This window comes from Durio zibethinus, chromosome 18 (assembly GCF_047325235.1).
Source record: "Durio zibethinus cultivar Kanyao isolate XHJ-2024 chromosome 18, ASM4732523v1, whole genome shotgun sequence".
Taxonomy (NCBI): Eukaryota; Viridiplantae; Streptophyta; class Magnoliopsida; order Malvales; family Malvaceae; genus Durio; species Durio zibethinus.
This window is the reverse complement of record NC_143179.1, coordinates 15,831,137-15,846,115: the sequence shown is the minus strand read 5'-3', so window position 1 is coordinate 15,846,115 and position 14,979 is coordinate 15,831,137. Positions and strand designations below refer to the sequence as shown.

General features: G+C 29.3%; 1 protein-coding gene across 1 annotated transcript; it reads right to left on the bottom strand.

Moving 5' to 3' along the window:
- Positions 1 to 1,332: 1,332 nt before the first annotated feature.
- LOC111300621 (uncharacterized) lies at positions 1,333 to 3,808 on the bottom strand. The gene is made up of 3 exons (XM_022896249.2): positions 3,571 to 3,808; positions 3,180 to 3,466; positions 1,333 to 1,639 (listed from the first exon to the last, which is right to left on the bottom strand). The coding sequence occupies exons 1-3, from the start codon at positions 3,637 to 3,639 to the stop codon at positions 1,588 to 1,590; spliced, it is 408 nt and encodes a 135-aa protein (XP_022751984.2). The 5' UTR covers positions 3,640 to 3,808; the 3' UTR covers positions 1,333 to 1,587.
- Positions 3,809 to 14,979: the final 11,171 nt, after the last annotated feature.

The following is a 14,979-nucleotide window of genomic DNA, read 5'->3' as shown; positions in this document are numbered from 1 at the left end:
TATATATCCTTCAACTTTAACTCCAACTTTCATTATTTTATTTTATTATTGCTAAAAATACTTCTTGTTGATTAATAGTTTCGATTCTTTTAAACCAAAGTAGGTGTTAGCATAAATAAATTATTGACTTTTCATTATTAAATTATTTTGGATCAAATTGAATCTGTAATTAGGGTTTGGATTAACTTTTTTTAAAATGTGTTTAAACCATCCACACCCTATTTGATCACAAGCAGTACTTCTTAACATGAAATACTATTCTAGTTAATTTTGATAACACAGTAAAAATCATTCATATTTGGGTTAATTAATTTTGATAACATAGTAAAAATCATTTATTTTAATCCTACATTTACCACTACATTAATACACCCCATTAATTTTCTCATTTCTCACTACATTGACCTCCATCTATAAAAGCACATTAGAGTGAAATTTATCCCCCATAAGTACAGAATGTCTTCTAAGCTTTCCTTGGTCCTAAAAGAAAGAGTTAAAAAGTTCCAGCACAAAAACGATTTTTGTTCATAACTATCCCCTCTTATTGGGTTCACAAAATATTCATCAAGCAAACATGATTGCACCAATTTCTGTTTTTTTCTTTTTTTTTCCCCAGGCAGTCACTGAAATCTAAAAACGTGCTTTCAGAATCAAGTAATTCAGGAGGCGTTCTTGAAAGTTTAATCATCAGAAAATGAAAAACTAACGAGTTCAAAATTCTGAAAAATTCTTCCAATGACAACTAGCTAGTCAGTTAAAAGTGAGCTCTTTCAACCTTCTATTGTTTTTATCAGACATCTTCCAGCCCAGCTACAACTTATTCCAGGAAGAGGACAGAAGATAATGGTTCATTCTTCCTCCACCAGTTTCTCCCCCTTAACATCTGGCTACAAAAGCCACAAGCAAAACACCTAGCAACTATCATTTCAGAAACTAGGTTATCATCCTATGACCATGTCATTTCAACATGACGTTTACCATGTAATTTGACTTGTGGCACAAACCCTAGGACACTGGAATGGATAGTAATGAACCCTGAACCCAAACAACACTATCTATCTAGCTTATTTGGCTCATTCATAACTCAAGAAGAACCTTGCAAAAGCATCCAAGCCAGAACTTCCTACTCCTGACCCCTAAACTGTCTCAGAGTTGCATGACTCTTTGTGTGAGTTTACACACACACACACACACAAATATTTACAATAACTAGCAATTTGGATCCCAGAAGCTCCACGTTCTTCAAATCACTCCTCCAATACAGTGAAATTGCACAAACTATAAGCACAAATTTGCTTCTCATGGTATAAAGCACCACAAACTCATAGAATATTCTAGTAGAACCATAGACTTATAGATTGCATTATAAAATTTTCTACAGACTTGTTGGTTTTAAGGCATTCCTTATATGTAAATTTCATCCTAAGACACAATAAGAGTTCAATAAGTTGAAGTTGTCACAAAACACCAAACATGAAAAAACTAGATTAAACGTAAGTTCAATTCTAAAAGACAGCAACCACTTTATTAACTCACTAGATTCTATAGTTAATATTTCTACCAGCAGACGAAATTTCTCCATTCAGTTCAATTGTCACCTGATGCTTGCCTTTCCTCATTCTCTCTTCGTACTATTTCACTGCAAAAATGAAAAACAATTTATTTAGTTTTACAAGCATCATTTGCATCCAGAAATATCATAAAAATCTGGTGATACTAAAAGGCCATTTCCTGGCTACATACATTAAGGATGACTGATATAATTCAATTAACAGTAGTCAAGGCTGCACTAACTGCATATTTAGTAAGGGAAAGGAAATTGGAAAAAGGATAACAGGAAGGGAAAAAAGGATAATTTCCAGTAGAAAAGGATCATTTCAAATATAATCTTTCCATAGACAAAAGAATAGAAAGAGGTACTTGATTGAATCAAGTAATTGTGACCCTAAATCTCTCTTTCATATAGTTTCTTTCTATTCCATCGACCAACTTAAAGCCAATTTGTCCTATCCTATTTAAAAAAGATATATATATATATATAACTAGATTAATGCATAATTGTTTGCTTTAATAGCAAAGCAAAACAGAATTGGTGAAATTAAAAAGCCATCAATTGAATTATGAGTCAAACAACTTTCTAAATAGCTTTTCTTCCAGAAGCAAAATTTTAATCACAATTAAAACCTAACATAAATCAAAGTAGTGACAGGTCCATATTCTTGTGTTATGTACTTGAAAGTGGAGAAAGCTTCTTTGCCTGGCATTCCGGCAGATTAAGCAAGATCAAGATTCAGGCATAAATTGAATATGAAAGAATCCTTTTAATTCTGGAAATTCAAGACTACTCATTGTAGAATGTCTTAGGGAAAAGAACCCTAGGGTTCCCTGGCATAAACTTCTAGAAAACAGTCTATTATTTAGTGGTTGGCAATCCTTGACTGGATTGCAACTTTAGTTAAATTCTGTTCACAGAACATTTCAATTCATTTCAATCTTTATTATTTCTAATCTAATGTAAGCTTCAGGAATAAACAAATGGTTGGTTATTCAGATTATGAGCTTTTTGGGTCTATTGGGGACATGAGAGGCAATAGTTTTGTTGCCAATGTGCTAAGGCTGGTTGGTCCAATTACATTTACTAAGTTCAAAACGAAAGGAACTCTATGAAGCACTATAACAATAATAAAGCAGCTGCAATGATCTTAAAGTTTGATACAAATGATGTTCAACTATGGTTTAATTCTATATCAGAGCTTGCTAAGAAGCCAATGAATGAAGGAATTTCTCAGCAGTGACGCCTCAATACCAAAATCTTAATTCTATATTGGTTTAACTTAGTTTCTTCAGTAGCAAGTTATCCAGCGTCTTTGTATGATAGAATTTCGATCATCCAAAAAAAAAAAAAACAACAATAATGAATAAAGCCTTGAGCAAATTGAAACACAATCACCCTAAAAACTATGAAATCCAAGGACAGTTTACATAATCACTAGTCATGATCAAAGAAATTTTAAATCAACATAGAAAATAATTAAATTTTAACAAAATTGGTCCATGAAAAATATATAAAAATACATTTTCATATATACAAAAACGCAACAACTAACAACCAAAGGGAGGCCAAATTAAAGCGTAAACAAACATTGAGAATAACAAAATTGAGAAAAAAAAAAAAGTACCGAAGCAAGTTCTTGAGATTGGCAACAGTGGCGAGATCAGCCTGTTGGGAGGCTTTGAAAATTCGGAACATGAGGGCCAACTTGATTTGGGTCCTGGCAGTTTGCTGGATAATGGTTTTAGTTTCTCTCTTCAATTCCTCACACTCGCTTTCAATCGCTTCGAATTTTTCCCTCACTTTTCTCTGCCCTTCTCTTATATTCTTCTGTTCCTCGCTGATTTCCTCCATCTCAGCTTTCAGGTTCCTTAACTTCTCTTGCATGTTCTTCATTCCACTCTTTCTCTTTCCCTACAAAACATTGAAAAAATTTCAAATTATTAAATCATAGCTCAAAACAATTTCATATTTTTCAAAAACTATATATGGAAGATGCAGTAAGGGCAACCGATTACATTCTTGGAATGCAATTTGAAACTTTTATTATAGTGATGAAAACGGCCACGTAAACAGAAGGGAGCCATTGTTTCGTCTACTCTCCAAATTTGCCTTAATTCTAATTCTGATAGGTTAGAATCAGATGGAGAGGCTGATTTATTTATAATAAATAAATAAATTCATAGACGCGAGTCACATAAATAAAACGAAAGAGATCACGCGACACTATCGCGAAAATTCTGATTCTCGCACGTTATATAAGAGAATAGCGTTATCCTTATTTATTTCCCTTTTTCTTGAGTGTTTATGTAATTTCAGTTTTAAAAAATTTTTATAGTTTTTTTGCATTAAAAGAAAACCGCCCTATTCTGTTAAAGAAAACACAACAACACCAATAAAAGAATTCGCCGAAGCCCGATACAATAGCACTTCAATTTAACTGGGCTTAGGGTTAGCGTAAAGCTCACGCTTTCTTTTTGATAAAATACCAGTTTTGGGTATTGCTATATTGGTACCCCAACTTTTCCTTATAATGATTTTGATTTTTTACTAAAAAAAAGAATTGAAAAAAAAAAAAAAAAACCGTATTAGTAAAAAAGTAAACAAACGTGTCACGTATGAGAAATTTTATGTACACGTTACAAGTCATCTAATCTAACTAGTTTATAACTCATACTGTGCATAAATTATTTTATCTATTTAAATATATATTTATATCATAAAATTTATATATTTTTTACAATTATATCTAAGCTTTTAAAATTTATGGCATATAAAATATAAATATATATTAATTAACATGTCATAAATATTAAACTTTATTATTATTATTATCTTGATCAAAATACTAAAAATAAATATGAAAAAAAATGAGATATTAGATATGAAATAAAAAGTAAAAAAGAATTGAATGTAAATATAATATTAGATTTTTAGAATAGCATCAAAATATAATATTAAATGATCAATTAAATAATAAAAAAATATTTACACATCTTTTTTAGATTATAATTTTGAGCAAAATACTGAAAAGAAAAATCAATTAAAAAATATGTAACTAACAAAAAAGAATTGAATATAAATAATGTCAAAAAAAATCATCTAAATAAAATAAACAACAAAATCACAAAAGCAACATAAATTTTAAAAGAAAATTGAATATTGGAAAAAAATTGACATATCACATATTATTATTAATAGGCTTAAAGTGATATGTTTTTTTTTTTTTTAATTTAAAAGAAATTAATAGTAAGATTTTTGAAAATTGACAAAGATAGAAAAGATACGTGTAATTTTAATTTTAGAAAAAATATTTGTAATTATTTATTCTTTTATATATTTATAATAAAAAATCAATAATTTATTTTTTAACACTATTTTAATTAAAAATTAACTATTTAGTTAATAAATATTTTTTCATATATTATTATCTTTTTATCTACATGATGTCGATCTAATCTTATATTACGTCTTAAACCTGAAGATTTGAAAGTAAACAACGTTGCATATTTATAAAAAGATCCCACAAGCATGTAAGACAATAGATATCATATTAATCAAACTCTAAAATATCATACTAATATAAACCAAGTCTCTAAAATTCTAAAAGGTCTTTAAAAATTACAATTTATAAACCAAGTCTCTAAAATTCACATGTTACACTTGTCAAAAAATACAATAATATTCTAATTTTATTATATCAAAGTACTTAAATTACGAAGCTATATAATGACAAAGGAAATATGAAGTCTTGCAACATAATCTCTTGTCAAAACTAAAATTTGAATATGCAAATATCTAAATTTAAAAATAAGAAAAATTAAAAGAATGATTATGACAACTGTAATAACTCATCTGTGTTCAGAATCAATTGGAATCGATTTTTATTATTTGTTATTATTACCCATATTATATTGTAGTATATTATTATTATTATTATTATTATTATTATTATTATTATTATTATTATTACCTCTCTGTTTCTTCTTAAATTGCGATTGAATAAGGAATCTGAAATCTCTAATCACAAAGAAATCCGATTTACATGGTCAATCAGAATCAAATCCAAGGATTTTTCAAATAAATCAACAAAAACTTAGACTTAAAATCAGGTTCGAGCAGAATCCAATCTCAAGATTCAAGCTTTGATTTATTTTGTTCGATTCCTAAAATTTTTACTAATGAGGCCTATAAACTAGACAATATTACAGAAAACAGGACACGAGAGGAATTTAAAAAAAAAAAAAAAAAAAACCTTTGTTGTTGCAATTTTGGGAAAAGTCTGGTTAGTTGGGTTTATGGGATTCGAAGTTTTGGGTGGTTGAAAGATGTTTGGATTTTTTGGTTTTTGTCATAGGGTGTGAGGATTGAGATTTTGGATTTATGGAATCAAGGTTGGATTTTTGGAAAATTTTAAAGAATCTAGGAAAATTTTAGGTTTTGAGATGATTTTTTAATTTTTTTGATTGAATTTTCCAACAGGATTTGAGTTTTTTTGTTTAGTTTTTGACCAGTTTTGTAGAAATTAGTGTGTTTTCTAATTTTCGATTGAATTTCTAGGTTTTTCTATAGAGAAGTCAAAAAAATTTTTGAGCTAGAGAGAGATGGGACCGAAAGCGTCTGAAGACAAAATGGAGAACTTGGCTTTTATAGAGTTTCAAAACGATACCATTTTTACGAGCCCAAATTTGCTCATAACTTGAATAGGATTCGCACATCACCCGTGGTTCAACCTGACCCGATCATGAGTTTTTCTTTTTTCATTTTAATTTTATTTTTTGATTTTATTTTTGTTTATTTTATTTTGATTTATTTTATTTTACTGACTTTTATTAATTATTTATTTTTACTAAGCAATTTATTATTTATTAAATATTTTATAAAAATTATATTTTTATTTCTGAAAAACCAAAAACAAAAACAAAATCTTTTCAAACAAATTCATGAATCCTACCACACTATTGAAGAATTTTTATGGATTTAAATTTTATGGAATCCACCAAACTATTGAGAAATTTTATAAATAAATTTTAAAAAATAAAAAAATAATTTTTATCCTACCAAACTATTGGAGGATTACTTTCTAAATTAAGTTTTACCAAACTATTAGGTAATTTAGTGAATTTTCTCAAAAAAATAAAATTTTTATAAATATTTTCAAATAAAATCTCACTAAATTATTGGGAGATCTACCTTAAAGTAAATCTTACCAAATTATTGAAAGATTTTGCTAATTTTTTTGAATAAAATACATTAATAAATTTACTGACGAAGCATCTTCAAAGTGGGACACTAGTCTCATGAATACTTTTGAGGTGAAAAAATTATCTTAAATTACTACCAAACTATTAAAGTAATCTTAAGATCAATTTTCGATATTAAATATTTTGGTAAATTATAAACATGTTTAAATCTTAGATAATTTGAAATCAAACTAGTACCATTCTTTGGATGGGTGCTGTAGGAGTGCTATAACATTCATCACACATAATCATACTTTCAAACCTAAAATTTGATTTCGTGAATTAGAATATACTATTGAAAGATACCTAAGTCAATCTTAAGACTCTTTTTTAAAGAGGACAGATTCGATCAGGTGGCCAATCGTACTTAAAAAAAATTGATGGTAACTCTTTTAATCTATGTCTAGTGGTAGGCCACGGATCTATACATTATGATAATTTGATGACTCCGCTGGGAAGATCGAGAGTCAAGTCAGTAAATGATTTCTTATTATCCAAGCCTTGCTTGATAAATTTGAGTTTTTCTTTCTTTCTTTCCTATTTCTTTCTTTTCCCTGCTTATATTTGTTCAATTATTCATTTATATATATATCTATCATTTATTTGCATATGCATAACACAAAGCTCTCCACCCGAGCTTTATCCTTATGAAGGAGTGAAGTACCTATGCTTTCATAAGATTTCATGTCTTCATTTGGGCCTACGAAACACTCTCACTCAAATTGAACCCTTTTTGTTTGTAACCTATGATGGGCAAAGATCGGGGTGCGTTACTAGTCTATGATGAACAATGATGTAAGAAATAATTTATGAACCTTTTAGAAATAATCCAAGCCATATATAGTCAACCCTAAGGGTCTGAACCTAGGTAGAGCCACACCTTCCCCTATGTTAGAAAATCCTAAATAGGATACATGATTGGATGTTTGTTTTACTTGTAAAATTATGTATTGTCTTATCTTCTATATATTTGTATACTAACCCTGTATGTTGGTCTTTGTATTTATATATATTTTTTAATGCCTATTAACTTTTTCCTTTTATCATGTATTCATATCATTAGATTTATTATAAGGAATATTTGCCACAAAATAATTTTAATAAGAAAAGTCTCAGTTATATCTAAGAAAAGCCTAACAAAATCCTTTACTAGTCTAAAAAGGGAGTTTGAAGAGTTTAAGCTTGCAAACAAAAAATTAACAAAGGAAATCCAAGCACTTAAACAAGAAAATAATGAATGAAAGATTTTGTTCACTGACCTTAACACAATACGATCATCTACTAATCGAGAATTAATCTAACTTTTACAAGAAAATGGATAATTGCAAGCAAAGCTATGAGAAAGGGATGAAATGCTCTTTGAAGCACAAAGGCACATTCAAATGCTACATGGAATAGTAGTGAGAATCAAAGCTCAAATGGGGGCTGTGATTGAATAAACAAATGAAAGAAGCATATGTGAGAAAACATTACTAGTAGGAGTATCTACTTGATTAAATCACTATAGCTATTTACAAAACCAAGGACATAGCAAAACAAATTGAAAAATAGAAGGCAAGGTTACCACCAGTGGGAGCAAATGGTCAAGAATTGATAGATTTCCTTAATAAAATGCAAAACTAGTATCGACGAGTTATGAATTTTTTTTTCCCAATAAATTCTAAACTTTTCATGGATGTAATGTTGGATTTGACTAAAAATGACTTTCAATTCAATAAACATTTTCTTTGATAACAATTGTTATGTGGTAAATTTTTCTTATTGCATTCATGCATTTGGTTTTTGCATCCATTCTCATAAACATCATTCTAAATTTGCATATTATGAGAAATCAAGGGGCAAGAATAGCTCAAGACCCGTATAACACTCGGGTTCAAGCTAAAAAGATGAACAAGGCAATACGATCCATTTCGAGAGGTTAGAAAAAGCTTGAAGGTAATTGAGGGGAAACTAAGTAAGATCCTTAAAGCTTTAAAAAAGATTTAAAAAAAAAAAGAAAAGAGGTGGAAAAAGATATTTCGCATAAAGTTACTAAGTCATTGTATCCTTTAGGGTTCTGTTCGTATCAAATCCAAATCGTTTCAAATCTTCAGTCACAACAGACCACGTTTCCAAGTTACAACTACTTGGAAATATCTTATACACCTAGTCAAGGGAATGTTTAGAGCTATGCTAATCTTGTCTTCGTTAAAAAGGTAGTTGAGCCCATCCAAATCTCCAATCTAGATGAGACAAAAGAAAAAGTGAAGTTATAAATGGCTACATCTTCAGAAAACTCTAAAATTGATCAAACAATAAGCATGATTGAATAAAGATTAAGAGCTATTGAAAAATAGATTTTTGTGGCTCTATTGATGCTACCAGCCTTTGTTTGGTCCCAGATATTATGATTCTTCTCAAATTTAAAGTACCAAAATTTAAAAAGTACGACGATACTAAGTGTCCCATTACACACATCACAATGTATTATCGTAAAATGATAGTACAAGTCAACAATGAAAAACTACTCATGCATATATTCTAAGATAGCTTAATCAGGTCTACTGTAAGGTAGTATGTTTAGTTGGACAAGAGTTGCATAAGATTGTGAAAAGATATAACTCGATCTTTCATCAACCAATATCGCCATATCATAGATATAGCTCCTAATCACCTTTCATTACAAGAAATTTAGAAAAAAAAATTTGAGTCCTTCAAAGAGTATGCCTAAAGATGGTGAGATGTCATTGCTCAAGTGTAGCCTCCCTTAACTGAAAAAAATGATAGTTTTATTTGTAAGTACTTTAAAGTCGCCCTATTATGAGAAGATGATAGGGAACACAATAAAGAATTTTGCTAATATAGTGATTTCAGGTGAGATCGTTAAAAATGTAATAAAAATGGTAAACTGAAAGAAGGTAAATCTTCTACTACTAAAAAGATGCCCAAGAAAAAGAAAAGTGAGACTCAAGTTGTGAGTTTCAAAATGCAACAATTCAAAAACTACCTTCAATTGATCTATCCCACATATCATCTTACTGTAAATCATGTTTCTGCTTTACCCTACCAATCAACTACACAACTTTCTTATCCATCCACAACGAGGCCCTCTATTCATCTAACTACCCTAACAAGTGGTCTACGAGAATCCTGAAATAAAAAAAAACCTACATTTGATCCTATTCCTATGAGCTACGTAGAACTATACCAAGATCTTTACAAAAACTACTTGATTGCTTTCATTCTCGTCAAATAACTTGAACATTCATATCCCAAATGGTATGATTCTACTGTTCACTATGACTATCATTATGGGATGACTGGCCATTCTATCAAAAATTATATCCTTTTGAAACATAGGGTGCAAAGTCTGATTAACGAATGGTTGATAAGCTTCAACCTAGTGGAAACATGACACCTAATGTCAGTGGTAACCCATTACCCAATCATTCAAAGGCATGATTTTGATAAGGTTGATTGAAACTGATTATCATCTTAGAACTTTTTGAGAATATGGATCTTTTTTATGTGCTTGAATTTTATCTTATTTGTATCATTTTAATAAAAGTGATAGAGTTGATGCATTTTCATGACATTCTTCTTTTGTGTAAATCATCATTACTTACTTTTACCTTCTCATACTTTTTTTTTCATATGTATTTTTTAATTTCAAATAATAAATGTTCAGATAGTTATGATGATAATTCAGAATTCAATTTTGAAAAACTATCATTTATGATGATTTGATTAATAGATGAAAATTGTTAATTCATTGGGACTGCTAAATAAAAAAAAGATAAATTTATTGAAAAGTTTCAAAAGTGATGCATCACATAATCTTTGTAATTATTTATTCACAAATTTGCTATTGATCAATAAATATCTTTCATCGAGAGTATTTATGTTCAAGATGAAAAATAGCCATCTTTCTTTTGTCTTTTAAAAAAAATAAAAAAGAGAGTAAAATTATCCTTTGTTATCTCATTTAAGCCTGTTAAAATTTTTTTTTGAGAAACCCTAACTAAAGACCACCCCCACACTAAAGGCAAAGTTTGAGAAGCTAGTTTATCCTTAGTGATTTCAGGGGGTAAAGCCTTTTTGTACTCTAATTTTTCTTGAAAATTGATGAAAAGAAAATGAAAAAAAATGAAAAAAAAAAAAGAGAAATGAAAGAGAAATTAACAGGGCAAAATGCCAATGTGCCCCATATGAAAATGATTCTTAGTTTGATCACCCTTCAAATATAATTTGGGTCTATTCTATTTATTTCTTTCATAGCACTTCACCCTAGCCTATATTTCATCCCTTAAAAGTCCATTTTGATCAAATATGAATACTCAAATTGAAGAATCATGAATTGAATTAAGACAGATTTGCTATTGGATTATTTAAAACTTTGATCAAAGTTTCATTAATGGATAAAGAGGGAAGAGAAATGAAAAGAAAAGATGAGAAAGAGGTATGCAAAAAAAAAAAAAAGTAAAAAGCAAAAAAAATAAAAAAGAGAAAAATGGATACTTAAATTGAATCTAAAAAGGAGATTTAAGTAAAGATGAAAACTCGAAGAAACAACATCATGTGAGGGTCCTAGAAATAAGGATGATGATTGGCTCAAAGATTGAGGATATTGATAGAATGTGTTTTTGAAAAAGATTTCTGAGTTGGAGTTCAAAATTGTCTGAACATACTTTTTTTTTTTATAATAAAGACCCATTTTTCTTATCATTTACCAAATGTTATTGATCATGTCTATCACCAATTTGAATGATGGTAAATAAATGAATGACAATGTTTGTAAAGAGTGTTCCATTCTATTGAAAGAAATCCAAGATGAGATGAGTGCAAGAAGCCTAAGAAAATACTTTAAAAATGGACAAACAAGGTGATCTAGTGATGAATTCAGTGATAGATTAGTTGATATAACCTGTGATTTATGACCAGATGAGGAAAATAGCATAGAATGAATGATAGTTTGTTTTGAGATCATTAATGTTAAGAAACTGAGAGGGAATATATAAGATGGTGGAGTCTTGAGAACCTTGCTACCATAATTAAAATTTCATGGCATTGATTCAGTAATATCCGCACTACATACATTGTGCTTACATTGTATTTACATTTGTATCCTAGATAGGACATGCATTTGCATCATTACATTACTCATTTTCAATCTCAGCTTAATTCAAATTATTTTTTTGACTTGTGGTTCAATCTCGGTCATTCTATCTCAGCTCAGCCCAAATCATTTTACTGACTTGTGGTTTCATCCTAGTCATTCGATCTTGACTTAGCCTAGATCATTTTTCTAACTTGTGGTTCAATCTCGGTAGTTTGATCTTAGCTCGGTCCAAATCATTTTCTTGACTTGTGGTTCAATCTCAGTCATTCGATCTCAACTCAGTCCAAATCATTTTCTGACTTGTGGTTCAATTTCAGTTGTTTGATCTCGGCTTAATCCAGATTATTTTCTTGACTTTTGGTTCAATCTTAATCGTTCGATCTTGGCTTAGTCTAGATCATTTTCCTGACTTATGGTTCAATACCAGTTATTCGATCTCAGTTAGAGTTGACAACGGGGCAGGGCAAGGCGGTTTTCTCTCTCCGCCTCTGACCCGATGCTTCAATGTTTTTATCCGATAGCCGACCCATCCCCGCTCGGAGGTTGTTATTGAAAAATTTGACCCCGATCCGCTAGAATATTATTTACCCGAATTTAACCCGATCCGACCCGAATTCAATCTATTACCTATTTAAATTTACCAAAAACGTAATAAATTATAATCTAAATATATTACAAGCATTAACAAATTTAACATAATCACTCACAAATTCAATCTTAGTACATACTATTTTTTTATCTAGTAAAAATCTCATAAATTCTCATCATAAATAATAGAATTATAAAATACATAAAATATAGTAAATTCAAACTCACAAATTCTTACCATAGATGATGGAATTATGAAATATATAAAACTTAGTAAACTAAAATTCAAATATCAAACAAGCATAAGTTAATAACTAAATTTAAACATAATACATGATACAAGATGAACATCAAAAGCTTAAATCACCATAATAAAAAGCTAAATTGTTTGAACATCCTTTCATCCAACATGATAAAAGTCTTTCAAAATCACAACAAATCATTCCATCATCACTAAGCTCCATATCATCATTCTCTTCTAACCATACTAGCCCTATAAAATAAAACAATAAGATGAATAAATAAATCTCATAAAATAATATATTTAAAAATAATAATATAAAAAATGAATTAATTAAAAAAGATAATATTATTTACCAAACTAGTTATCTTTTCCTCAATCTCACTCACATCAACATCTTCGTAAAAATACTTTTCTTCTAATGAAATTGACCCTACAAATAAAATAATAAAATATTAACAAATAATATATAACAACAAAATATAATAACTAACAATATGCTAAAATAAAAAATAAAATTGCATAATATGCATTATTGTACCTTCTTCTTCAGCCCATAACCAATTTTGTCAACATGTTAAAGCTTCTATAGTTGATGGATGAAGTCTATTACGTTGCGCACTCACCAATCTCTCTCCAGTACTAAAAGTAGACTCTGAAGCAACAGTAAAAATCGGTATGACATAAATATCTCTAACAATAAGTTGTAAGGTCAGAAATTGAGGTCCAGTTAGTTTCCACCAATTCAATATATCAAAATCTCATTTTCTTGGTATGACTTCTTCATCCAAATAGTAATCTAACTCTGATTTTACTTTTGATTTTTTTTTCTTGAAACAAAATCATCATAGTCTCTCAAATTTCCCAATTCAGTAGCATCAACACCATCTAAGAATGAAAAGCTTGAACTATAAGGTCCTTCTTCATTTTTCAAAGCCAATTTCTCCTCATACTCCTTAAGCAAATCCTGACATATTTGTACAATTCTTTCAATTTCAAATTCAGCATTTTCTCTATAAATCTTTTCAAAGTAATACTCCAATAACTCTATTTTGTATCTTAAATCTAAAATTGTGGCAACACCCATTATACCATGCACATCATTCCAATATTTTTCAAATTTGCCTAACATGCTCACAGCTATACATGAAATAATTCTATTGATATGCATAATCCATTCATTCAATGCCCATCTGATTTTATAAATATTAGGAAAATAAAGATTTGCAGTAGCATATTTTGTGCCAGAAAAACCTTCAGTGATATCATAAAACAATTTCAACTTCTTACAAATCTCAATTGCAATGATCCAATCATTTTCAGTTGGTAAATATTTATACAAAAGATCACCATGTAATTGCACACAACGAGGAAAAACATCTTTATAAAACAAAGCTGTTCGAAGCATTAAGTAAGTAGAGTTCCATCGTGTTTTGACATCAACACACAACTTTTTTAAAGTTAGAATGCGTAATTGACGCGTTGCCTCTTCAAATTTTTCTCATCTCTTTGTGTAGCATTCCAAAAAAGGACACTATCATGAATTCTATCAATTCCATCTCCAATCACACTCAATCCATCTTTCACAATCAAATGCAAGATGTGTGCACAACAACACATGAAAAAAAGTCCCATTAAGCAAAAGTGCATCACAACCAATTCTATCAATTAACAATTCAATAACACCATCATTCACACTACAATTATCCACTGTAATAGATGAAAGTTTTCTATCAATATTCCAATCTAAGAAACATTTCATCAAACTTGAAGTAATGACCTCTTTCATATGTGGAGTTGGCACATATTCAAACCTAATTAAACAATCAATTATTTACATTAATTTAATAATTAATTCAATAATAATACTTAATAAAAAATTAACAATATCAAAATAAGACAATTTAATAAAATATACCTGATGATGCATTTTTGTAAATTCTATTGATTATCGATGTAATGAGCAGTGACAGTCATGTATCCTTTTTTTTTATGATTAGCAGTCCACATATCAGTTGTGATAGCAATTCTCTCTTCATTAGCTTCCAACTTAGATATTATCTTTGCCTTTTCTTCTTTGAAAATCTTTAAAATATCACTCTTTATAGTATTTCGAGAAGGCATAGCAAACAAAGGTTGGAGACTGTAAGAATACTTTCTGAATTGCACATGATCAACCATTGATAAGGGGTATTCATGCATGATTATCATCTTGGCAAGCTCCCTCCTTGTGACATTTTGATGAAAGGAAAAGTTT

Excerpts from the sequence above, each read along its gene's own strand:
- LOC111300621 (XM_022896249.2), bottom strand. The coding sequence starts at position 3,639 with ATGGCTCCCTTCTGTTTACGTGGCCGTTTTCATCACTATAATAAAAGT. Across the intron at positions 3,467-3,570 it reads TCAAATTGCATTCCAAGAAT|GGAAAGAGAAAGAGTGGAAT; the intron begins GTAATCGGTTGC and ends AATGTTTTGTAG. Across the intron at positions 1,640-3,179 it reads AATCTCAAGAACTTGCTTCG|TGAAATAGTACGAAGAGAGA; the intron begins GTACTTTTTTTT and ends TCATTTTTGCAG.